At 40.8% G+C, this 27,617-nt stretch overlaps 1 protein-coding gene across 1 annotated transcript; it reads right to left on the bottom strand.

The window, feature by feature from the left end:
- Positions 1-410: 410 nt before the first annotated feature.
- Positions 411-25,525, bottom strand: LOC115813337 (zinc finger CCHC domain-containing protein 24-like). The gene is made up of 4 exons (XM_030775978.1): positions 25,289-25,525; positions 20,296-20,496; positions 2,492-2,656; positions 411-524 (listed from the first exon to the last, which is right to left on the bottom strand). The coding sequence occupies exons 1-4, from the start codon at positions 25,523-25,525 to the stop codon at positions 411-413; spliced, it is 717 nt and encodes a 238-aa protein (XP_030631838.1).
- Between the last annotated feature and the right edge of the window lie 2,092 nt (positions 25,526-27,617).

The raw sequence follows: 27,617 nt of genomic DNA, 5'->3' as shown, positions 1-27,617 counted from the left end.
CACACCCTGCACAGACAATACTGTAAGTAATATCACCATAAAAACACAAGGCACAATTCAGGGTCTTCAGTCCTGTGCACTTACCTATAGAGTACACAAGAGGGCGCTCCAATGTACAACATTTACTGTTTTAAAGCTGTTTCTGAGCTGCTCTCTTGTGCAAGCAGGGACTTTCAGTACTTTTGGATTTAAGACTGGCATTGATGCACCCATGGTGTTGGCTACAGAAAACCATCTTTTTGCACAGGTGTATTTCAGAGTGAATGCATTTTGAGACCTGTAGAGCCACTAAAATATAACTGAAGGCCAGTTTCATATCTGTCTAAAGCGCTCTAAGGATCAACGGTAAAGCCTGAACATGTGTTTGTTGTGTCTGTGGGTCTGCTGGGCTGATCTTTTAGAGAGGAGCATCACTGCACTCTCCTGCAGTAATATCCCAGGACCTTGCATTTCTCACACAGATGCTGCGGATGCTCCTTACTCTGGTCCGAAACGTCCAGCCCGTCCGGTTTTTCCAAAGGCCTCTAAGGGAGCACAAAAAGAACAAACATGGATCATCAAAAGGAGGTCATATGAATGCAATTCAGCGCTGTTATTGTTCAGACTGTATCAGTCCTTTTAAGACTTAAGATTCAGACTTACTACTACTCACATCTTCTGACTCTATTTCTTTTCTTTTTTTTTCTTTTACTGTTTTTTTCACGTTATTAGGCCTTTTCCTGGCGGTAGCAGAAAAGAGCCATGTTGATGGACTTTTTAAAAACCCAAACCACAGTGCAGTTATCAGGGGCCGTATAAACGGGGCCATTTTAGGGCCTGGCTTGAGCCTGTTCCACTTTGTAGAAGCCCAGACTGGACTTATCGTGGAACGACAGGCCACTGTAGGACAAGGCAAAGACACAACACTGCTAATGTTAGCTGAAAATCCAGAGACAGCCAGTGTGTCATAAAGTATGTTTAAAATTGATTAGTAAAGATTCTGATGAAAAATATCTGTTCCCTGCTTAAAATGAATACCCATGAAAGGAAGGGGCACTAATGACTAGACAGCTTTTTTGCTAAGCGTAGGGTACACTGACTCCTCGTCTTCTCACCAAGATGATTTTTTTGTTTGTTTGTTTGTTTGTTTGTTTTCCCCCTTTAAACAGTTCTGTAAATGGGAGTCTGGTGTGTTCCATTGACTGTCACAGTAGAGAGCAGGGAGGCTATCATCAGCATTCTCAGCTGGAGACAACAAGAGTGCATGGGGCCAAGATTTCATACCAATATCACCAAGAACATGGTGGTATAAACATGAAAAGTGAGCGAAGCCTTCCTTTAATATGATTAACGTATATTTCCCTCTGAAAAATCAGTATGTTATCTGTGTCACCATCTTTTAGTCATCTGTGAATTATTTAAGGTGAACATATTTGAGTCATACAAGGCCCTCTGCTACCCTCTCCGCATATGCTGCTCTGTCTGTTTAAAGCAGTGTATGGGCCAAGCTGTCTTAATCACCTACTCTATTCTGCTTTTATTTCCTAAGCATTTCCATGCCTTCCCCTATAGGTTCCATATTGTCTGTTTTTATAACAGCCCAGACAAATATTCTATGGCCTATATTTTACTGTTCTTTTGAAAGGGTTGTATTTCTTTCTTTATTTTTTTGGTTGGTACAGAGAAGTACAAGTGATACCAGTTTACAAGAGTCAGGCACGAGGCTGAATTGCATCCATTCCATGTGAATTCAAACAAAACATTATCATCAAGGCTACTAATAATTCATGTTGACATTTCAAAGAAGTGAGATTCCTTTAAGATGACATGTTTTTTTTCATCTTAGATGATGAACTAAGGGTTTTGTCCTTCTGCAGGACTGTGTAAGAAATCTCCACACATCTGAAGATCATATTAGCATTCAGAACATATTCTGTAATGTCATCAGTGCCACCATACACTCTTACTCTGTCTGCATAAACACAACCTGTCACACAACTAACCACCAAAGTAAAGGAAAAACCAACTGAACGTTCACTTCAAAAGGCAGTGAGTCACCATGAGCTGCCAAAACTGTTTGTCTCTCTCGCATGTTGTCACGTTATTATAAGTTGTCTGCATGTTACTTGATGAAAACTTTTCATTTCTTCAAGCTCTCTGGGAGAGAACTGCCAATGTTCAGCTTCTACACTGTCCAAACCACAAGTTCAAACTTCCTGTACTAATAAATATGTATAGCCAATAATACATTAATCTTGTTAGATTAATAGCCACAGTGATTACTCCTGACTGAATGGGATGAGACAAATCCTTCCATGTTCATCTGACATCAAATTAAGACTCAGTAACATACCACTCAACAACAAATGGATTACTACCAAAATGAATTATTAGCATCACTGTGTTCTCTAATACCCAGAGGTCTGAATCAAGCACATGCCTGTGTCCAGTGTATCAATATATATTATTACCCATCAGCTATCACTTCTGGACTGAGCGCCACACAGCGTACCTGTTTGTGGGGGTAAACGTTGATGTGGCATTTGATGCATTCCTGTCCCATATTCGCCCACGAGTTGCCACTCATCCATTTTCTCTTGCATTTGGGACATTTGTATTCTCCAAAGCACCTTTTCTTCCCCTGGTAAGGTGTCAGCCCCTCTCCTTTAGGCCGAGCCTGAAATAACATTAGACCAGCGAATGAACACTGTCTTAAAAGCATCATATTAAGATATCTAAGTAATTAGAAATGACAAAAATGTTTGATGCTGCTAAAAATTTGTTGACTGGCTCCTTAGAGAGCATACATCACAGGATATACTCAGTAAGTACAGGAACTGATTTTACAGTCACAATAACCTGCCTGTGAAATGTTATTTGTAAGACTGTGACCTGCAAAGGTATAAGGAAATGTCCTTTCATCCACTGGCTGTGAGTCTCTTACTTCAGTCTGTATAGATTTATCAAGGTGTCTTCCTTCACTTTGTGACCAACGGGAATCAAGCTTGCTTGGAGTACACACTCTCACGCACTGTCACATTCACACGCACGCACGCACACACACACACACACACACACGCACTCAGAGTCTGCTTCCAATTAAAAATCTACCCTGATTTGTTTTGATTGAGTTTAAGTTCTGTGTAATTTAAGCCAAACATAAATACCTCCGTTTGATTTTCCAATATGGTTTGAAAAAAAAAAGAAAAATCAAGATCAGACGGTACAGCATACAACGACACAGCACATCTGGAACCTTCTAATACGTTCCCACATGTTTTTCATTCAACCAGAGACTCTCCTCTTTGTGTACATGAGAACAGACTTGATGAGAATGGTTTGCTGGCTAATGCACGGCTTAGCGTAACCACACAACCCACTTGCCGCGATGAAGGTCGTGCCAGCTGGTTCAAACACTGCTGTCTCCAAAGGCTCAAATATCGCAGAACGCACTGCGTTTCAAAGGGTTTTGGTTTCTTCGTTTTAAAACTGAGTAAACGAAAGCCCCTCCCTTCTGAAATTGATAGGCCTCGCTCTTCTAACAATGCTGTGCCTCAAACCAGCTCCAGACACTTCGTGAATGGGAAAGAGGCCAGAGATTGGCGGGTAATTAATGACACTGTTTAGTGTGTGTGACTTAAGTCGGCTTTAATGTCACCACATCTGTTTCAATCGCTCGACCAAGGAGATGAGCAGTACACTCTCTGGACGTATAGATAAGTTTAAAGATTAAAGATTAAGATTAAGATTAAATCTCTGTGATCACACACACAACCACTAAGCACAGGAGCAGTGGGCAGCACACATGTGCCCAGGGGGTAGTTGGGGGTTAAGTGCCTTGCCCAAGGGCACATCAGCCATGGATGTTCTCCTGCGAATCAAACTGGTGACCGGTCAGTCACAAGCCCGCTTCTCTAACCCTTAGGCCACTGGCTGTATATAAGTTTAGTGTATTAACTTATAAGGTATTATGGATGTGTCTTTATGAAATGAACACCCCCTATTCATTCCTTTTTTTTTTTCAGTATAATGGCAGTCAACGGAGGCTCACCGGACACGTGCACATTTTCCTACATCTGTGTGGGAACTGAACCTGGATCCTTGCAGCTGAGAGCCCAAGACCAAACAGAGATGCTAGATGGACGTGTGTGAAGCCCACAAAGCTCACACGTATCACTCAATCATTGTTGACTGCGGTGCTGGTTCTGCAAACCTGCCATTCGTCCACAACACTATAGCACAAAATAGCTGAATCCATCTCAAAATTTCTTGACAAATCCTACACAAACCTTTGGGCATTGAACGCTCGGGGGCGGACTGGGGGCGCAGAGTCATAAGGCAATGTCATCGCAACATACTGCTTTTCCACTTGGGGACAGGGTTCACATAAAGACAAGACAGGACAACAGCTTTCAATAAATGCATCTGAGTTTCTTCCATGCTTATGTATTTACTCCACAAGTTTTCATGAGGACAGTGATTATTACATAGTGTTAGCCTGAGTGTTCACCATCCAGGGGAGCCTGATTGTGCTGTCGCACTACAAGGGAGCACTTTAACTATAACTACCTCTTCAAGCCAAAAAATGACCTATTGCTCAAAATCAGTTTTGTGTGTTCAGACAGAACTGTTAATCCAGGTGCATATGGACTGTTGGTGTGTCCATATCTATATATATATATAAACAAAAAAAAAGAGCGAAGACAAAAGATGGAAGCGACTTTGAACGGGATGTGGTTGTAGGCAGCAGACTGGCCAGTTGTCTACCCGTATGTCCGAGAGACTAACCCTCCTGCGGTTTTCACGCTCAACAGGGTCACAGGTGTATTGAGGATGAAACCCTGCATCTATCCTCTCAAAAGAACCACAAATACATTGAATAAACCTGAGAATACAAATAAAAAACAATTAGCCGGGCGGTGGCTTTCTGTGATCCTACGGTGAAAACTAGCTCTTTGGTGAAGGAGGCGAATGTGTTTTTTGTGGATACCAGATGGGCTACACCTGTATAAGAGCTTCATAAAACGGGGCTTTTGGACATTTTTTCATCAGTTCTGTGGTCGGATGACCAAAAGCTTTCTTCTTGTCCAGGTGAGCTTTTGCAAAGGTTATGCAAACTTTTGTGTGCCTGTCTTGGAGAAGTGGAGTCTTCCTTGGTCGGCATCCATATAGACCAGCCTCGTGCAGTGTCCGCTGGAGTGTCTGCCTTGAGATGTTGGCACCAGCATTGCTCAGATTCTTCAGGATGGCCTTGGTGGTTCTGCTTGGCCTCTCGCACTGCCATTCTCCCCAGCGCAGGGTCACTTTTGGCTTCCTACACCCGCCCTTTGAGATTTTTCACAATGTGGAACTCCTTGTACTTTTAGATTATGCTTTGCACTGTGGCCACTGGCACTTGAAAACACTTGGATATGGCTTTACAGCCTTTCTCCATCTTCTGAGCAACAACAATGCACAACTGTAGATCCTCACTAAGCTCTTTGGTTTTATCCACGACTTGCAGTTGACTGACTAGAGAACTACTTCATCAGCTGCTCTTAATTTATAGTTGATTAGAATGCTCTAGAACACGGTGGAAATGATCAAGACTATTTGGAATTATGGTATGGAAGCTTGCATTTTCTCAAAAATTTGCGACAATTTCAAGAGGTATGAATAATTTTGGACATTTTTAGTAAAAAGGTCAAAAACAGAACAAAACAAAAACAAAACATATAAATAGTTCAAATTTATCATTAACATCTCTGACACAACGTCTTACCGTCTTTTGTCACTTGTTTATGTAATTTCCAGCCAAATGAAACCTATTGGTCAAATAAAAATTCACTATAAATCAAAATTTGGCATGGGTATGAATAATTTTGGGCTTAACTATAGCACTGTTTCAGCTCTAGTAGCAACATGTAGATCTGCTTCTTACTATACATGCTCAATAAAAACATTTAGGAAACGATAAACATTCAATAAAAACATTCAGTGAATTCTCACACTTCTCTGAGCATTCTAAGCGCAATGTTCTGACTTCATAACACAAGAGATATTTTTTTGTATGAGCTATTTGAACACAGATGTTCCCTGGGCTGTTCTGGGAAATGGAGAGAACAAAAAGAGGCACAGTTGAGTCATAATGCTACTTAATGAATATCAAAACTGTGGTAAGTGAGGAAATATTAGTCATTTATACATTATATCATTTTTAAGAGAAACGTGCTTCTTGGACTGCTATGTCTTCAAACTGTGCATGTTAGGGGGAAAAAAAGATATGAACTAGCACTCATTTTCATTCTCTCTCTTGCTATAGGAGAACAGTATCCCTAGATGGCAAAAGTATCATCATTCAAGGTCCACAGAAAGAGGATACTTCATCTAATTTCCTAAATACTTAATGCTGTCACAGCGCAAAATTGAATTAAAAAGCAAATGATTTAACAGCTGAAAAGTGATATCATCGGTGCTCTTGCCAGCGTGTGTTTAAAAACACTGGAGACGCCCTGTGTTTTTAAATCTCTAATGAGCCAAGCCTCAGGAAAAAGCCCTGAATGATGGCCAAAAAGACTCACAAAGGAAAATGTGCACCACATTCACTAATGTCTGACAGGTTACGAGGTTGGCACCTCCTGTCTCCCAACCAGTAAATCTTTATTTTCATGATATGTGGGAGAGACACACAGAGAGAGAGAGAGAGAGAGAGAGTGTGAGTGAGAAAGAGAGAGAGGAAGAAAGAGTGAGGGAGAAAGAGAGAGAGTCAGAGAGAGAGAGAGAGAAGGGGACGGGGGGCTATTGCTCTCAAACTTTCATTTCCAAATGAAAAAAAGCTTCATGCCTCCATCTGTGATCCCAGAGGAACGTGAAAGGGGCCCAGGCCTTCTGATAACCAACCAATAGGAATGGACCAAGGCCTATAGGACACATACCTCAACAGGGTAGTCATCCCACCCAGCTGGACTAGCTTTTGGCTGGGCTCCACCAATCAGAGCTCAGAGTACAGTCAGGACCTGTAAATCAAGCCCAGATGAAGTCCACACTGGTCTCCAACATGAGAAAACACTCAAGCCATCATCCAAACGTATGAAGGAAGAAAAAAAAATGTATGAGGAAAGAAAAAAAAATCTGCCCCAATTCTCTGCTTCGCATTAAAGGCCTGTTTTGACAAAGTTGGACGGGGTTTGAGTATCAAATTGCTGCCATCAGCTGAAATGTATTGAGTTTTACTTTTTTTTTTATCATGCTGTAAAGCTAGGTTGTGTAATTTGAAGATGAACACCTCTTTGACTGTGCCTTTAAATGAGTTACAGATCTGGGACACCGTGATAGTGTGCAAACCTAATATTTGTTTATTGGTATTTTTGTTCTTTGTAGGTAAGTTGTAAGTGGTAAGTGGAGACGAAGACAAAAAGGAGCATGTTTCTGCTTCATATCCGTGAAGCAGATTCTGACTTTGAAAGGTTATTGAGAACTGAAATGAATCACTGTTCTACACTTTTTTTGGATAAGCAATTTCAGGGATTCACCACAAGGAGGTGCTGTAGCAAAAAACAAAGACAGGTAACAGGTCACTGTCAACTGTCCATTGCCAGCTCTCTCTTTCTTTTTCTCACAGTCTTTCTGTCTCACACATGCACACCCTCACACACACACACACACACACACACACACACACACACACACACAAAGACACCAAAAGGCCAAGAGCATCATTTTCCTGCTAAAGGAAATGATTTTGACTTTGCCGCACATGAAAAACACAATTCTCGTCTCAGCAGAAGCAACAGGCCTGGATGGCTCATAGTTTACACACACACCAGTATATCCATACACTCAGTTCCCTGATATTACACAGCACACTCATGTGACCACACAGGATGGATGGCAGTTCGAATGGAAAGATGTGATTTGATAAATTCCATTATGACATAAGCAGACTGTGTTAAGATTAGGCTATAAAATTCCAAAGCTGGTTGTCAAAATTTTAATGTGCTGTGCAAATGATTCTGACTATAATGATTTTATCGAGTGGATCTGGACTCTCTTCACAACAGCCTTAACTGTGAGAACATTCAGGCAGGAGAGGAAAAAAACCCTCTGAGGCCAGCACAGAGATGAATAGGACACATCTAATTCAGGAGGTTTCTATGCCGGGACCAGGACAGCAAATCTCTTATTTAACTTTCCAAACATGCATTTGTGCTCTCGTATCACACTGACTTCATTTCTCTCATTGTTCCAAGGAATTTTCGCCTTCATCCTGAAATATTAGTCAACTCTGCTCCTACACACCATAGTCTCATTGCTCTCTGAGCAGGTCTGGACATGAACCATGAGGTAAGAGAAGCAGGGCATTACAACCATTAAATAAACATCTCTAGATTTCATACCTCTCTAACAACATTTACAAAATATTTACCAAAAACAACATTTACAGAATATTTACCAAAAACCCTCTTCAAACAATATTTACTGAATATTTACCTAAACCTTTTTCAAATTATATTTAGACAATATGTATTCAAAACCTTCCTCAAGTAACATTTACAGAATATTTACCATTAACCCTCTTCAGACAACATTTACAGAATATTTAACAAGGGCTTAAAATGTTCTGTTTGTGGTTGTTGCACTGCATTACCACTAGCTGAGTTTTTTTTTCCCTCCAGCATTCCTGATAGGCCTGGACAACTTTTTCAGATCTCAGTGTGAAGGGTTTGGGAGGCTGGCCATCACCACCTCCCACCCCTCTCCTGCCAGCATCTGGAAACCATCAGAATAAACAATGGAGTTCTCCGAGCTGGAACACCCCGCTACACCCCCCCCCCCCCCCCCCACACACACACACACACACGCACACACATACACACAGACACACACACACTCCTAGGCTCCCGTGGGACTCCCATCCCAGAGAAGAGGGGAACAGGGAAATAGCCATGCGGTCTATTACTCCACACTAACAAACCTGAGTCTCTTTCCTCTGGTCTGTTTGGCTTGGCCAAACTCAGCCTGTCCAGCCGAGAAGCCCAGCTGTTAGTAAAAGGACAACACATAATGAATGGACAGGAGAGAGCGATGTTCACAGAGATAGGCCTTTACTGGAATTACACAGATTTGGAATGGAAAAGGAACACTAAATGATACATGGCAGAATGCAGAGGGGGTTTTTCTTCTATAAACCATTATTTTTTAATACTGCGGAAAATGTATTTTGATTACTGAAAATACTGATGCAAATCTTTAAACCATTTACCAAGCTTATTAGATGCACAGTCTATGTGTATGACTATGTGTTAACACACACAAAGATAGAGCTGAACTCTTGATTTCTTCATTCAGATTTTACGGGGAGATTTTTGCACCATTTCACTGTTTGCGTGAATGAACTACTGTACCCATGGTACGTTGCAGGAGAGAACTGCCCTTTCTGCGAGCCACCCTGGAGACTCAGGGCATCCTGTAAAAGTGATGTTGCTCTTGTGGTCTGCGGCTGAACATATAGTGGCAGTTTTAGAATTTCCAAGTACCATTAAAAAAGCCCCAAGTAAATATCCACTTTGACTTCAGCGCGTCAGGCATGATGTAGATGCTATATAAAATTTAGCATATGTGAGTCCCCCATAGTTTAATGTACCATATTTAACCGTATTTTAAACTCAGATTCAACTACATCACAGGACAGATGTTAACAGTTTTCATAATTACAAGACTGCGACCGAGTAACCGCTGCTATGTCGTATTTAGTCACATCAAACATCTCTGGCAAATTTACTCTCAAGCAATTAACAAAACCGTTAACATTTGTTCCATGTTCGCCAAGATTAACAAAGCACTAACCTCTTAATACTTAAGCAAAGACATCAAGACTACACGGGCATATACATAACTGAATGAAAACCACGTATTTTAGCAGTGGACGTTAAAGCACTCAGGGGTGTATGAAATAACACAGGATCTTGTATAGGTCTCCTCTAGACTGTACAGAGTCTGCTGCTGATCCCTCACCAGTGCAGCTGCTCTGGCTTGATGATAAATGCTGAGGTAAGCATTCCTGTTCGGTGTGGTAGTCGTCCTATTAAAACTCTGCCATGACACAATCTGATTAGTGCCATTCTTTTATCTTGATCACTGCTTTCTGAACGCAGATAATAAAAGCTTCATCACTTGTTTATTAGAGCTGTAATTTGGCTTTGCTGCTATTTCAATTGTGTAGAACAGTTTCCACATTTCTAAAAGCCCATAGAGTATATATATTTAGTAAACTTGATTTTGGAAGTTTGCCCATGGACTGGGTCATGTGGATCCTAAAATAGGTGCTTCAACACACTTCACATGGGTGTGTGTGTGGAGGGTGTGTTGGGGGGGGGGGGGGGCTATTAATGCTAAAACAAACAGCAGTTGCTCTAGAGACCAGTTATATCCAATGTGTCTTCACTCTTCAATAACTTAATGAGTACACCATCACTGCCATAGTGTAAGCATTACAACTTAGTTAGGCTGTCTGTTTAAAGAGAAACGTTATACCGACCTCAAAAATTTCAGTCAGACACAGTTACACCAATAATTATGTCTTACTTTTGTGTCTAGTAAACAGTCAAATACTGAGTCTTAATAGTAAAATGAAGTTGCCTTGATATGACATGCAGTGTATAGAATAATACAGTGCTGTGTTAATGAGCAGAGACAGAAGCCTGGCCCAAGGCCAGCTGTAATGGGGAGGGTGGGGAAGGGGGGTTGTTTGGAAATGCTTTTTTCCCCTGCTAAGCCTTGTCTGCTTGGTTTGGCTGTTCTCCCCCCTCTCTCTTCAAGACTTCATGAAGACAACTGATCTAAAGTATAACCTACAGTGCATTCATAACTGAACCTGAACACCTTCACTGGCCTCTCTCTCTCTCTCTCTCTCTCTTTTTCTTCCTCCCCTTCCCCCTTCATCCATCTCCCTCCCGCGGAAACAACTTTCACCCTAGTTCCCATGGAACAGAGTGAAAGGCAGAACCATTTGTCACATCGGAGACAGAAATACATTTTTAAAGTACGATATGGTTAATTTGAACTGGAAATATAAATCCTTATTGGTGCATTGAATAATCGTTCAACAGTACACATATATATGAACGGAAACGGTGTGTTAGAACCATGATGGCAATATTGTTTTACGGTTTGCCTACAGCCGTGGTCTAAAGGTTAGGGAACCGGGCTTGTGACTGGAGGATTGCCAGTTTGATTCCCAGGCCCAACATCCACGGCTGTGTGCCCTTGAGCAAGGCACTTAACCCTAATATGCTCCCCGGGTGCAAGGAATGCTGCCCACTGCTCCTGCATTTGTTGTGTGTGTTCACTACTGGTGTGTTGGATGGGTTAAATGCAGAAACAAGTTCACAGTGTGTGTGCAATCACAGAGATTTACTTTTTTTTTTTTTTTACAGTGGTAAGTATGACCATGTTCCACTAACATTTACAGACCGTGAGAGCTGTTCTCAGATCATTAATAACAATGCTCAAAGGGAAAAAAACACAGTTTGTTTGTTCTTCTCAGTTACTCTCTCTCTCTCTCTCTCTCTCTCTCTCTCGCTCTCCCTCATTCTCTCTTTGTAAACTAAAGACAGCTGTGACACATTCACTAGTCTAGCAAATCCCTGATGCTGTGTGTGACATGGTTCTTCTTCCCAGCAGAATAACCACATGTCTGTCACACTGGGCAATGAGTCACAGAGGCCTCCCGCTCTAGACCAATCAGAACAGGGTTTTGGGCCCATGCTATTTCCTCTATGTTAGTAGGTATCAGTGTGGTAAGAGAGAGGAAACAGCAAGGTTAGTTTGGTTTGGGATCGGGCTCTTGGGACTGACAGGATGTGGTTTTGAGAGAAGTGTTTTAATATGATACGTCACTAGTAAGCCAGTGGAAGCTTCTGGGGTCAACCAGAGTCACCTTGCGGTCAGCAGCAGGCAGAGGGACGACAGACTGCTGTTTGTAATTACAGCTCATCCTTCATGCATGTTACTCTGCTGAATACATGACCATGTGTAAACTGGAGGGATTAAAATGAAAACAAGAAGTTTTATTCACTGTTCTCATTTCAGTATAGGCAGCATAGGACTCCTCTAAATGAAGTGACAATTTCTTCAAAATGACGTTGCGCAAGACATCCAAATATTGTCCTGCATTTGATGTTGAATGAGGTTTGTGACCATTTTGTCATGGATCCTCTTGCTAAGTAGCAAACCATGCGGTCACAGAGCAGACAATAAGATACTTTCTCGGGATTATATGTTATGTAAAAATAATACATTTAATGAAAGACCACACTGGAATGCATTATCCATGCTGACTTTGAGGAAAGTGATTCCTAATCGCCTTTGCAAATCTTGAGGAATATCTGACAGGTGTCTGCAGCTATAGTCCAGAGAGCTAGTCATTTTTAGAGGAAATTAAATAAGACAGAGCTGAAGTGGAAATAGAAAACCCCAGCACACATGTGTAATCAAATGTGCTGTCTTAGAAACATAAGCTTTATCAGGCTCTGTATGTGCAGGGATTCCACAATCTGGCCTGTCAACACCAACATCTGCCCACAAGTGTCATGTTACACTCTGGGATTCTGTCTCTTTAACCAAGTTCTAGTGCTCTCTCTGTGAGCCAGCCATAGAGTTTGGAGAATGAAACTTGAATTCTCTTAAAACTGGTCAAGTCATTTGTAATCAGCCAGTTCATTTCTGAGCACTTATACTTTTATTCAAGTTCAGTTCTGTGGGAATATTGTGCTTCTGAGTGTACAGCATTTCTCACACTATTCTCAAAATATCATCACTTCCTCAATTTGAGGTTGAATGCTGTTTAAATCAGCGATACTGAGTTCTGAGTCAAAAGTATAATATGTTCAAAAACTATTTTTATTTTGTACTATAAAATGTACCTAAGTACATTTTATAACCAAATACATTTTACAACTAAATACATTTTAAGCGCACTTAACAATACTGTACTAAAGAGTTCACAATTTGTGTCCACCCTGTGACAAAAGTCCTTTAGCCATAATAGCCTTTAAAGCATAACAGGTTTATTACATACGCAACGATAAAGTCGGTCACCAGAGGAGTTTAATTTGCTACCATGCCAAAGGCTGTGAAGAAAAGATTAAGCTACAGTTTTACTCTAGCTGAGGTTGGACAGTCCACAGTGTTCCTCAGTGTTTCATCAGAGAGGACAAAAAGGTAAACTTCATCTCTGGAATTGAAGACAACGGGGTCGTAACTGAGGACACATGCTGGGAGAAGCACGCTGCCCAGATCCTCTGTCAGATGAGGTGCTCTTACTGCGGTCGAACAAACTTTATTTTAGCGCTGTCTTAGGTTGACTGCAAAAACCATGGTAGAGTGCATGTGTAGTCTGCCTCAGGTGTACCTGTCATCTGGAGGAGAACACAAGACGTGCACGACCTACATAGGGATCAAACACAATTGGAGATCAGTGAGGGATCAAACACAATTGGTTTCAAGATTCCTTTTGGGTACATCTGTTAATCAGAGATGCACTTGGCACTAGCTCTGGTAACGGGAAACTCTTCAACACGCAAAGGTATTTTTCTGTCAATGAGTGCTTATCCTCATAAATCGGGGTGATAAAAGATACTTGTGGTACCAATGATTGACTGCTAGGAGCTGTGGAGAGTAAGTGATGCCTCCCCAATCCCCCTTTCCACCCTCATGCCCTTGTATTTACGATGTTGTCAAACAGCGAGATTGCTTTGAAGGTTCGTAACACAAGAATCAATCACACACCATTTACAGGATCTCCACAATTCCCATTATGAATTTAGCAGACACGACTTTCTAATGTTGTCCCAGAGCCTAAGGTCACAGTTATTCTTGTACTTAAGGGATAAATAACGTTGCAGATGACCTTGCAAAAGGATAGCGATACTTTCCAATAAAAACATAGAGAGTAAAGGAGTCCTTTTCCATTTCGGTATTCAGAGAGCATAGTAGTGTTTTATTATCACTCCTGGACAAATTACCTTTGAGTGCTGATTCCTTTGTCTACAAACATACCCTTTTTACGGACCGTCTATAGTGATTAACAGTTTGGTGACAGTTCAGTGAAAGTTCAGCAGAGTCATAAAAGTCACCAGCTTTCCTGTGTGTCCAGACCTTCCCAACATTAAAAGTTTTCAGGCCCTATCATTTGTTAAAGAGGCAGGCCAAAGCTTCTGTGGGTACAGTATTATTGATGTTAAATGGTGTTTGCCCTATATATGTCAAAAGCTAGAGGATCAGCGATAGGTCGGATCATAATCCAATGGGAGCCCTGGTCTTGTCTAGGTTCAGGCCAGTGACTTGTACAGCTGTGCACCAGCATTAAGTTTCAGAGGGGAAGAAATGACAAGGACAGGTGGGTTAGTGAGTGTAAACAACCACACAAAACGTCTGTGCAAAAACATTCTCAGCTTATTCCAAAACACTGTATGGTGAGACTTACACAGGCGTAACACAAATTCCACTGCCAGAGATATGGTGGTACAGAGTGCATATGTGATATAACACATCGATATATGGTTCCCTCAGCTGTTTGGGTAACTTGGCCGAGTGTTTTCTAATAGTCATTCAACATATTGTTCACAGTTGGACTCTCCTCTAGTGACTGTCAAAAGAAAACATGAGTTGGTTTCAGTTCAGTGTGATTCTATTTGTGACACGGTGCCTGCGGATGAAAGTAAATCTAATTCTGAAGCTGGATGGCACTTTAGGAAATTGTGACTGTATGTGTGTGTGTGTGTGTGTGTGTGTGTGTGTGTGTGTGTGTGTGTGTGTGTGTGTGTGTGAGTGTGTGTGTGTGTTCGTGTATGTGTCTGTATGTGTGTGTGTGTGTGTGTGTGTGTCTGTGTGTGTGTAAGACAATGATAAACAAGATAAAACCTTGTCCTCTGAAAGGCAAAGCCCCCTCCCTCTGTCATTTCCTAATCCTGCTTAGTAGGAACACGGAAAGAGTCACTTCATCACTGGAACCTTTCACATTTGCTTCCACCCAGGCAGAAAGGCCTTCTAATCTACCCATGTGCAGCTTGTGCACACAACATACATGAGGCAGTTGCCATGGTAAACAGCCATGGCCCAATCACAATCCCACAGGACTATCATAGACCACTGTATTGGCCAGTCATTTGACACGCCTTTTGGACATGAGGCCCACAATAATGTCCATTCTTCCACATTATTCAAAGAAGGCTTTTTGTAAGTAGTCTTTTCCTGTTTCCAAAGACTGCTCAAGGACCACTTGAGACACTCAAAACATTCCGACAAACCCACGGCTTTAGTGCATTCTCATCAAGGCCATGATGGCATGATGCTTTCTGCTCAAAAAGAAAAAAAAAAACAACGGAAAAATCTACAGTTAAAGGCTTTTTTTTTACTGCCTTTTGAGAATAAACTGGACAATGTGTCAATGTGTGACATACTGTAGCTTCTCTCTGTTGTTCCTAGCTCCAAACCATGTAAGGGACACACCCTTAAATCTTATCAGATAATAAAACACCAGATGAGGACGAAAACAGTTACGATCATTTATTAAGGAGACTTTTGAGTCAAAACTGGGCCATATGTTCAACATATACCTGTGTCTGATGTGTATTTTCTCTTCTGACCAAAGGGTTACTGCTGATTATTACTTCATACTTAGTTCACCCTAAAGTGTCACCAGATACCAAACCACAAAATGAGCTAAGGGTCCTTATCTTATGTCAAAGAGTTTATATATCTGCACCTTATCTGGATGTGCAGTGCATCACACCGTCTCAACATATGGCTCCATGTATTAAGTTTCAGGCTGGACAGGACACCTTAATGCCAAAGAAGCGCAGATATGAGGAGGGAAAGGCAGAATTAAAAGAGTGATGACATCAGAGACGGAGCACAACAAGTCTAGGAGTTCAACAACTCAAGAAGAGGACATTTCTCCAGGAAATGACTTTGGACTGTGGGTCAAAGCATCCATTGATTTCAGTGAAGCTGAACATTCTGTTGACTCCCATGTGAGGTTCCATTGTCTGTGCTGTGACATCACTGCTCTGTCCTTCATGCTACTCTCCTAGGCAGCATCAGTCAGGTTCCCGTGGAGGGAACAATGCACCCTGACTCCCTGACCTCTTACTCTATGGCCGACTAAAAGACAAACAATACCACCCTTATTTGGCTTCAGCCATTCCCACCACCACTACCTCCACTCTCTGCACACTGTCAGTGACTAAAGAATTTTACAGTTTCAGAAGTTCAGCAGCTTAGCTGAGGAAATGACAGTGGCAAAGAATGCAAAATGTCAACTAAATAATATGAACAGGTCCAGTGTGACAGTAGGCAAGATGCACTGAAGATGTATGTGAATACAGGATGCATAAAGAGCAACTGCATAAGCCAAGCTGCAAAATACCTCCCCTTTGACTTCTGATAACCAGATCAGTTGTCCTGAAGAATCACATTTACAATTATTCGTTTAGCAGACACTTTCATGCAAAGACAGGCAGAATACAAACCAAGCATATAGCCATTAACGAGTTGTCTGTGCCACTACTAAGTTCAGTATTGGACCAGATACAAAGAAAAGAATGTTGAAGGAAAATAAGAGAGCGGACTACAAGTGGGTCAGTAGCCCCATAATATAAACTATAGAGTATCTCCAGCAATGAGTTACGCTAACCACAATTAAGTACTAAGTACTACCAGTCAGAGGGGGGAGGAAATCCGCATCATAAAAATGCATACAGAACAGTGAAAACATCAAAATCTTATGACTCTGGTTAGACTCAAACCCACGACATTTGAATTACCACATTAATGGCTTCTTAGCAGTCCAGTGCACTATCAGTTGCACCACAGAGCCATAAAAATTAGCACACCTGAAACAACTCATCAAGGCCTCTTGTTAACTCGTTAAGGCTTGATTTTAGCAATTGAATTAGTTGTGTCTGTGTGGGTTCCCTCCGGGAGCTCCAGTTTCCTCCCACAGTCCAAAGACATGCAGGTTAGGCAAATTGGAGACACTAAATTGCCCCTAGGTATGAATGTGTGTGTTAGTGTGTTTGTCTGTGTGTCTGCCCTGAAGTGGACTGGCGACTTGTCCAGGGTGTTTTCCTGCCTTCCGCCCTATGAGCGCTGGGATAGGCTCCAGCACCCCCTGCGACGCTAATTAGGATAAGCTGCTTTGAAAATGAGTGAGTGAGTGAGAATTAGTCGTGGTGGTTTTTGAGTTGATGTCCAATCTTGAAAGTCTGCAAAGACACTGCTGGGATCCACAGCACTGTGCGTTCTCCACATTTGAAGATTGATTTTCAAGAGAGAGATTTTTTTTTAATTGATTGCATTTCTGCAAGCACATGTTTATTGGTTCAGTCTCGCTGCCATATAAACTCTAATCCTTAGACACTGAATGATGAACCAGAATCTGAATTCAGTGTGGTAGCTGTGTTCAGTAGCTGTGTTCAGTAGCAGGCGAATAAAAGCGGCTCTTCTCCAGCACATCAGTGCCTGCTCATCTCAGGTTCCTTGACTGTAAATCTCCCAGATGAGAACAAAAACCCATTTGTCTTCTTCCTGCTGTTATACATCATTCAGAGGGATTTACTGATGTCTGTTCAAAGAACTGAAGAACATCTTTTGTTTGCCATCGTTTTCTTGGTTCTCCTTAGATCAGGCTCAAAATGCAGCAACACATGATGTTGTGATCTGACATCACTCATATTACTGAGTAAATGCATCATTAGCCAAGCCCAAATGCATCCCAGACCCTTTGACATTAACAGAGGCAAAACTTTACAAAGACTCCGTAAACATGGCTTTCTCACTGCTATTCACTGTCAACGTGTATTAAATAAGTTTATCCACATTGTGTTGCGCTATACTTACAAAAACTCTACAGAATATAGCACTTAAATGAATGCGTACATTTTGTGTATTGTATTTGGTGCATGAAATTGATCCTGTACTTTTAGTTTGATAGCCAGGCCAAAAGATTGAGCTTTTTTTGTTGTTTTTTCCCAGTATTGGATGCTTTGCCACTTTTTTTCAGGAACCACTCCTAACTAGAATTCTATCACAGCATTAACTTCAACTTCACCTGATGACTTCTTGTTAGAAAATATATTTCATGAAGCAACATGTGCGCACAAAACGCTTTTCTATACCCTTTTGGTTGCATCCAGAAAAGTGCAGCCCAAAATTCTGAAATACAATGCAAGTGTCTCCCAAGATATCATGGCTTTCATCCAGGGTTAGTAAGCACAGAATGTTCTGCTTCACCAGCCTATATGTGTGAGGGAACAGGGCTCTCCATCAGTGCAGCTTCATGGCCTCTTTGTTGATATGGCTCTCAAATCCCCTGCACAGATGCAATGACGCTAATTTAAAAAAAAAAAAAAAAAGAAATAATTTACAGAGCATGCAGAACTGAGTTTGAGTTTATGTGGTTGTGTGAAGCAGCTTTCAGGCCTTTGGAAGATAAAGCATAAAAGAATATTTCTTTTTACATAGAAGCTTTGGGGACATTCTATTACCCATTAGTTATATAATCATCCATAGCCATGGCTCTTCAGTGAAAAGTGAGCTCTCCAACTAGGGCATTTTGTTTCAGACGAAGAAGATTTCAGTGAAATCACCAAGCCAGGAATACACTCACACGCACACATGCCCCCCCAGCCCCCCGTCTCTTCCCACACTTCCTGTGTAGCTGTGCTGTTTTTATTGGGTCACGACATTCTTTGATTCCTCTAGACCTGCAGTCTGATCCAGATCACCCACGGGGGGGCGAGGGGTGCTGGAAAAGCCATTCCAGATATACAAACCCTACAGAGGCAGAGCTGTACATCCACCAACGTACGTACACACACACACACACACACACACACACACACACACCCCTGCCCTCCTCCCTTAGTACTGTGTGCCAACTAACTATAGTTCAGGTGGGAAAAAAAACTTGAGTGTCGACTGTGATAATCAGCAAGAGAACTCTACTAATCTCTCCATCTCTTCATTAAAGTTGTGGATGTGTAAGGAGAGCTGTCCTCCTGCTGTTACTCTCATTTTTAAACTCCTGTGTTACTCCTTTACTCAGTCCTGGATGGTAATTGAAGACAGACTGCAGGTCCACCCCCACTAAGGAACTTGCTGCGAATGTGTATATCACTGGAAGTCATTCTGTATAGGAAGCCTGGTGGGGGGAGGGGGGGGAGCAAAAATGAATCTTCCTCTAGAATAATATAACTGTGTAATGTCTGTTCAGTGTTTATGCATGTCTGAACCACATTAACTATTCCTCTGTTTTCACCATTTTGATTCATTTTTGCTTTGCTCATTTTAAATTTAATTTTAATGGATTCATTCTTTGAACTATTTATTAATCTAAATCATTTGGATATGCTTTGTACTAGTGCATAAGAATCTTATTTTTTGACCTGACTTTATTATAATAAAGCTAGTTTAAACAAGCAAATTAGAAACAGTCAAGGATTTTTTTTATTTTGCTTTGTTTTTTGTTGTTTTTTTTGGGGGGGGGGAATTAAGGGAAGTAGTTGAAACTTCTGTCCATCTGTAAATGAAGACAGGCCCATTCAGATCTATTGATCTCCCTTATCAGCAGTTGATACAGTATTTCTAATGTTCAATCTTTGCATGCCTAGAGAATCACTGACCTAATCCTTCATGCAGTTTGTATGGAGAACCTAAGCAATGCTAAATAAACACCAGGTGCTGGGTGAGTGGGTGGGTGGGGGTACTCCTGTCACAGAAAAATGAACGAATGAACTGAAATATCATAATTCAGTTAATACGCTAACCGGAAACACCATAAAACAAAGTCATGACATTGGCCAGTTTTTCTAGCTGACCATACATTTTGACTCAATACCATTCTGTAATTATTGGAATGCCTGAGGTCAGTCTTTCACATAACAGATGATTCTTACACACTGCTCAGTATTTATATAGAATGCAATCTGTGTGCATGGCTGCTATTTTTAAGACACAACTCTAAATAACCACCTTAGGAACCACATGCTAGTTTTTCTCTTTGACAAATGGTTTGTGCGATAAAGAAAAAGCTTTTTTTACTTTACACTGATTATTCATCTGTTTCCTGTCTTTAAAAACATGTTAAGCAATAAATGAGGTTTAATATTATGTAAACAAGGTGTAAACAAGGATTTAAAAAAAAAAAAAAACAGGGAAAAACGGGGTTACCAAACAGCAAAAAGGAGAACTGGAGAGAGAGAGAGAGAGAGAGAGAGAGAGAGAGAGAGAGAGAGAGAGAGAGGGGCAGTAGTATAGTTTTTCCAAAGGCCTAACCTGAGGGCAGTCTTTAATGTAGTGTCCTTTGTTAAAGCAGAGGTGACACAGATAGTTGGGTGGGGGTCTCTTGCTGGGCTTGCGTGGCTCAGATGACAGCGACAGGTCAGAGAAGTGGTCTGTTAGAGAGTTTAACCCCTCCACTATGTTGTTGAGGGATCCATAAGGAGGGGAACCTTTATACAAGCCATTAGTCAGGGCCTGTGTAAGAAAACAAAACCAAGAAAAGAATCAGAGTAGAAAGCATTCAAAAGTTCTTGAAAAACAATTTCCATTTGCTTACATCAAGTTCAAGACCTTCATGTTATGAAGATAAAGATATATAGATAAAGTCAAAGATAAAGTCTAAATATAATTCATCTCTTTATATTTTGGACCCCTTTGACTTTTACTTTGTAATTTCACTCTGTAACAGAATCAACACTTATGTGACAACTTATCAACTTGTGTGACACATGTCCATTCACAGCAGAAACACGCAGCCCTGAGCAAAAGAGTCATCTTTTACACTAAGAATACTCCAGGTCAGTCCCTAACACACTCTGTTTGGCCAGTTCTGCAAAGTTTAGGCACAGTTAAATATAATTTGCTCTGGGTGCGGATACAACACCTGTTGTGTAACGTGGTTTATCTGTATCTGAAAACAACTTGGTACTGATTTCTGAATTTTTTTTTTTTTTTTTGCAGTGCTCTCCTCACATTGGAAAAATGATTGTTTGTTTCCTAGTGCACTATCATGTCAACACAAAGAAGGCCATCATTTGGTGTGAGTCACTGTCCAGTCTTTTACCATTTCTACACTGACAGCTTGGTGACAATGTCTGTAAGTCAGGGATCTTTTGATTCACTGGCTTTTTGCCAGTTTCCGCCTTTTCCATAACAGAAGTGAGCATTATTCCCAATCCACAGATGTTTCGTGCTCTTTGTGCGAGGGAAACGCTCATTTTCCTCGGGAAGACTGCCAGCCATTGTCACACAACTTTTTTTTTTCCAATTCTCATTTCTCACTGTTTTGAAGGATACAAACAATGCTGTTGTACTGATGGTAACGGGTACTGTGGTACCACTAGGATACTGTGTGACAGGCCACAATCAGAACAACAAGAACCAAAACACAGGGGGGGCAAAAACATCTGCAGGTTTAGTGCATAGGGGAATCAACGTCAAATCTTTGCAACACACTCCTCATGTACGTGTTCCAAAACGATCAGGAAAATACATTTCAGAATTCCATCTTCTCCAAAAAAAAAAAAAAGGAAAGGAAAAAAAAGCAGAGACAAATGTTTTTCCATATACCATTTGATGTTGTCTCCAAATGCCTAATGAGGACTCCAAGTCAATTTATTCTCCAAAATGTTTGTTTCAACGGCTGTTGCTCTGAGCTTCGCCATATGTAAGAAGTCAGTCACCACAGAGAGGTGTGTGTGTGTGTGTGTGTGTGTGTGTGTGTGTGTGTGTGTGAAAGAGAGAGAGAGAAAGAGTAAGTAAGAAGCCATGTTCAAGCCAAAATCTGCTGACTAATTTTACACTGGCAAAGCATGTTAGCTCTCTTAGCACAGACAAACTGCACAGACAAAAACCTGCTGACCTGCAGGTGGCTTTAGTTGGAGTTCTCCAGCCTTTACTGGCACTTCCTTGTCCCAGCAGGACACGCAAACGTTCTCTCATTCATAATTAAAGACAGCACATTGAAGTAGAAATGCAGAAACTCAACTTGTGAACTTCGAATGAACCCCGATCATCGCTCACGTAGATAAAACACTTTAAGGACACAGTCAGGACGTTTATGTTAACATCCATGACCTTGTCTTGAATTGCATCAGCCTGATATATGACAACCATTCCATCACTGATCAAGTCACCTCTAACTCTCTGACTGACTTCTCCTAAAATCTCTCTCCAGTTCAAATTTACCCATTATTACATCTACAGCCAGCAGTAAGAAACTGCAGAAATGTACAATCTCACCTCTTCACAAATGACTATGAAAGAGAGTCTAAGGATGTAAAGGCACTATTTTCTCAGGGGTTTTTCTCTCATTTTAGTGAGTTAGTTAACTACATCCAGTTCCACCGGCCTGTGTCAAATGCATGCTGGTTGCTCTGTAAGGTTTGCTTGCTGTACAATTCATTGAGCAGCGAGGCACTGTGCCATGCTGAAACCTTGCATTCAAGCTTCTCAAAACTCAGCGAGGGGCCATTGCCTACCTGCACGTCCTCCATGGTCACCCCCTGACATCAGGAAACGGCGTGTAAACACACACACTGCCACCCTATCATCACACAAGGAGTGTCTATTCAGTCACCAGTGTACCACAATGACTCCCTCCAAGGACACAGAGCAAGGCTAAGACAGAAGAGTACTGTGTGTGTGTGTGTGCGCGCATGCGTGTGTGTTAAAGGTTCCAAAATCTTTTTACCTTTTCATCTCTCAAGATTCAAATTAAACATCTTAAAACAGGGCCTCTCTCTGTCTGTCTGTCTGTCTGTCTCTCTCTCTCTCTCTCTCTCTCTCTCTTTATCAAGCAAGAGAAAGACTGTTTGCTGTCTGAATAATCAAAAAGGCTGTGCATGTTTTGTGCTCAACAAGATTTTGGATCAAAGTTATATACAGCTGAACAGGACAGGATAGATGAAGAAATTTTGTCTAAATTACTGAGTCATAGATCAAAAAATGCACAAATCTGCAAAGACAACAGATTCATCTGAGCTCCAAGAAGCTTTCCTGGCAAAAGCTTTTCTGCTTATATTTTTTACTTGAATGTTCCTAAGGTTTGTGTTTTCTTCTATTTAAACCAGTAACTTGGGAGATTAAATTATAACTCTCATTATAATTGTCCAGATATATAATAAGAGCAGAAGCGTTTGGATTCAGCAAAGACTCATTATAGTAGCAACACAGCACACAGTAATTACCTCAGCCAAGCGATGTAAGAATTTTACTGCTTCTGAGAAGCAAAACTTCTGAAAGTATTTGACAGATTTAGATAAGATAGACCAAAAGTTACATTTTCAGTTAGAAATGCAATTTAGGACAGAAAGTTATAAGAGCATGTTTGTAAGTGCCTAACTCCAGTTCAAACTGGTTTCACACTGGAAAGGCAAAGCAACGTTTTTCTTGTTCACAGAACTTGTTGTGAAGTCTTATAACACATTATCGTTTTTTTCATATTAACTGAGTGCTCATTTTCTACCTCAAAAGTCACTTCCAGTATTGTTGTTACACTTTCGCACATACTTTAGTCTTTAAGCACTGGTTAAAGACTTAAAAGATCTTTATTCTGCCAAGTTCAAAGTGTAATTTACTTTCTAGGCCAGAGAGTGAGGGAGACAAACAAACACATAAGGTCAAAGCCCAATTCGATTAACAATAATCCAGAAAATTCTGTGTCATTCACAAACAAAATCACAGTAAACACGGAAACTCGAACTTAGTGTGAAGAATTTGCATAGAAACAGACTGTTTTAATAAAATATGGAAAAACAAGGTCTTTAAATCCAACCAGATGAGAAACTGTACCAGAGAGACTAACACCTCATGCTTTGGGGCGTTGTGCACTTTGCCACATTAGCTCATTATGGTTAGCACAGTGGGGGGGGGTATGAATGGCTTTGATTTAAAGTATCTATCTCACTGTTTCTATTCTCTCAAATGACATCCACAACACATTTAAAATGCTTTGGGCCAAACTCAGTCTGACAATTGATTTGTTTGGCCTTCTTGTCCTGTCATTTTGTTTACATATTCTGATCAGTCGGTTTGTTTTGTAACAGATTGTGAACACAAGTTGTGTGAGTGCCTGTTTGTGTTTTTTCCTTTTTTAAATCTGGTTCACCCTCCAGAGGAGGCATTGACTGACACCTGCTCCTTATCTGGGGCCTTGAGGAGGGATATGGCACCAGAAAACAAAAATGTGTCATCCAAACTCAGCAAGATGCTTTGGGACAGTGCATTTAACGTAAAGAACTGAATGTATAAAAATGAACTTATATGATAAAAGTGGTTTCTCTCTCTCTGTCTCACAGACCAACTCATGCACATAGGAATCTATCCAGTGGGAAAATATTTCATGCCCTCATGGGAAACTTGCTTCCATGGTCCCCTATTTAACTAATTTTGACAAGACATTAAAAACAAGGCTTCATGCATATGTGGATCTTTGACAAATTTAAGCAAACAGCAGTAACGACTGTACAATCTTAAATTCACCACATCTGCAAATTTTCTGTTAGTATTGCCAAACACATAACCTTTTTGGCTTTGGGTTTCTGAAGTCACTGTTCCGTGCCCAGACGCAGCAACGCACTCCAGTGTTTGACAACGCAACAGAGACTCTGTAAACAGTACTCATTCACTCCCATGCACTTAAGATATACGGCTATAAACAGTCAGACAGACTAGTGGGAGTGTAGATGGTGAGCATATTCAAGTCTGTAATGAGTGCTGTTACTGTAGTCTGTATATGAAGCACCGAGCACATTCACACACACATGTGTATATATAAATATATATATATATATATATACACACACACACACACACACACACACACACACACATATATATATATATATATATATATATATATATATATATATATATACACACACACACACACACACACACACACACACACATACATACATACATATATGTGTGTGTGTGTGTGTGTGTGTGTGTGTGAAGTATGAAATTATAAATGAAACTGTTCTTAGTAAGAATGTAATAGTAAAGTTGTTGCTGTTCATACAATTATGTCATATAGTACTGATAGCATTAAGAGCGAATTATTCACACCTAAACCGAGGTAACAGTTGAAGATTGCCCCAATCCAGGCTACACGTCAAAAGCTGAGCCAGCAAAATGACTTTTGTAGAAGCAAGACACTAAAAAAATGGCATTTACCTGTATTTCAACGAGCAGCTGGCTGTGCTATATTGAGAGAGAAAGAGGGAGCGAGATATATAGTGAATGCATTCAAAAAGCCGCTAACCTCATTCCTTTGCTGCTGCAAAAAGTTGTTGAGATAGTTGGAGTTGAGTGGCGAATTCACATCGGCAGCGGTTGACTTGTTGTAATTCAGATCCGACTGGGACGAGTTGGACTCGGGTCTAAACGCCTCGAAAGCGCTGGTGTTGTGAGTTTCTTGTAAGGAAAGATAAACCCAGTTCAAAAGCTGGGCTGGTTGATAAACGGAGGCGCTGGTGTCTATGGCAGACATCAAGCTCATCTTGGGTGCTGTTCCCTGTATGGATCTCCACTGTTATTTCACAGCAAAATCCTAAAATCATTTAGAGAGAGAGAAAGAGAGAGAGAGAGAGAGAGAGAGAGAGAGAGAGAGAGAGAGAGAGAGAGAGAGAGAGATCCCGTTCCTGGGGTTGGATTTCCTTTCCCTTCTAAAACTCTCAGGATCCGTTTTGGACCCCGAACCCTGGTGTTGAGTTACACAAAAGTCATAGCTGTAAAGTGACAGCTTGAAAATTGGTGCCAGTCTGTGTACTCCCGGCAATCCGTGCGCACAGTCCAGGCGTAAGTGTGAGCCTACATATTCGCTCGAGACAGGCGTGCGTCACGAGTGCAAGCGAATAGGGGAGAAGTATTTTTGGCATACCAAGAAAGCTGAATTAATTGATATTTGATTACACTAAGTGACAGGCTGTTTTTGTTTAACCTGATGACAGTGTAATCTCTGCACAAATATCGTTATTGTCTACGTTCTTTATCCTTTCTGTTCTGTGATCGAGAATATTTCTAAGTGCATGCTCGGCAGTCATAACTAATATTTATATAAAAGAACTTGTTAATTTACCACGAATGATCATAACTGCATGCATCCATCGAACACCCCTCCGCCTCCCCTCACACACATACAAATAATTACTGGTTCTGGCGAGTCTTATCGTCGCCCGGGGATGCCCGAGTTAAATTACTTCACATTCTGTCACGTCTGTTACTGTCATCTCAAAGCCCAAAGAAAACAAGATATAAGAAAAGATTCAGGGAAGACTGACCAGCCTAGTCGATTGCTAGTATTCACAAAATGATTACGAAAACATAAAAGATTTTCGTGTTCTCACAAAGTTCTCGGTTATTTACCACAGTTTCGCTCCTCTGAATGCTCGCTTCTGCATTAACCAAATTTGGTCTTTTTGCAAAGCCATAGTTGGATTTCGATTGAACACTTGCACTAATGTTCACTCAAGAGTACAAACTGGCCTCAGACACTGTGCTGTTTTCTGTATGTCCGGTATTGTGTAAGCTATTGCATTTGCATCTGTTTTGTGTGTAGAATTAATCAAGATGTTTGTCTTATGAATATATTGTGGGAGGAGATGGAGTAGTAAATGTTTGTGTGGATGTGCAATTGTTGTTTCTTTTCTCCTGTCCCACACAGAGAGAGAGAGAGAGGGGAGAGGAGAGAGAGGACAGAGAGAGGGAAAGAGAAAGAGAGAGAGAGAGAGAGAGAGAGAGCATTCATGACTATGTAAATAAATCTTGCAAAAGTCAAACATTTTTGTGTGCCTCCTCTGCTCAAAAAAGCTTCTAAAACTAAACTTTAAAATTTTTTTCTTAAGTCTTTTGGGAGAAAAGAATAGTTTAAGCTTTTGCCTGGTGTGTGTGTATGTGTGGATAACCTTGAGGGTGACCTCTAAAATCACTGGAAACCACTGAAATATTGCCATTCCCAGGAAATACCATGCTTTTGAATACTGAGGATGTTGTCCTCTGTTCTCTTACAAAAAAAACTGTACATTTTTCATTTACAATACATACAAAGAGAGAATATTGTTTATTCATCACAGTTTAAACGGAAAACAATAGTTTAAATCCACTAGTGCTGGGTGTAAAAGGTACTTTTGCTCATTTGACCTCCATCACAACCCAGAGGTCCTTAGAATGAAAGAGACAATTATACTACATAGAAATATTGGCAAACCTTAATCTGACACTAATCTTCAAACTCACTCAACAAACAAACAACCAATTGCACAGTGTCGTGTTGCTTTTAAAATGATTTACCCGCACCATCACATCATTTACACAACTATAAACCGACAACCATTGCCACATGGGGGCAGGTAAACTCACTCACCTCTCTAGGATGTACTAAATACCCCTCATTCTGATACTGCTTTCATGGCGAAAAAAATCTCAGTTTGCAATGGTTGTTTACTTTTCAAAATATTCAAGAATGTTTGGGGAGCTAAAACTAGGTAGCTCTAAATTCTGCAAACAGACTTTCAAGGCACATAGAATTTGAAACTGAAAATTCATCTTCTCGTCAGAACTGAACAATACCTCGTCGTTTTTCCAAAAGTCTC

The sequence above is a fragment of the Chanos chanos genome, chromosome 5, assembly GCF_902362185.1.
Source record: "Chanos chanos chromosome 5, fChaCha1.1, whole genome shotgun sequence".
NCBI lineage: Eukaryota > Metazoa > Chordata > Actinopteri > Gonorynchiformes > Chanidae > Chanos > Chanos chanos.
This window is presented reverse-complemented; position numbering and strand designations above follow the sequence as displayed.

What these genes read in the sequence shown, in the direction of transcription:
- LOC115813337 (XM_030775978.1), bottom strand. Translation starts at nt 25,525, where the DNA reads ATGAGCTTGATGTCTGCCATAGACACCAGCGCCTCCGTTTATCAACCA. An exon ending in ACATTAAAGACTGCCCTCAG is followed by an intron (nt 2,657 to 20,295) that starts GTTAGGCCTTTG and finishes ATGTTATTTCAG; the next exon opens with GCTCGGCCTAAAGGAGAGGG. An exon ending in ACGTTTACCCCCACAAACAG is followed by an intron (nt 525 to 2,491) that starts GTACGCTGTGTG and finishes GTGCTCCCTTAG; the next exon opens with AGGCCTTTGGAAAAACCGGA.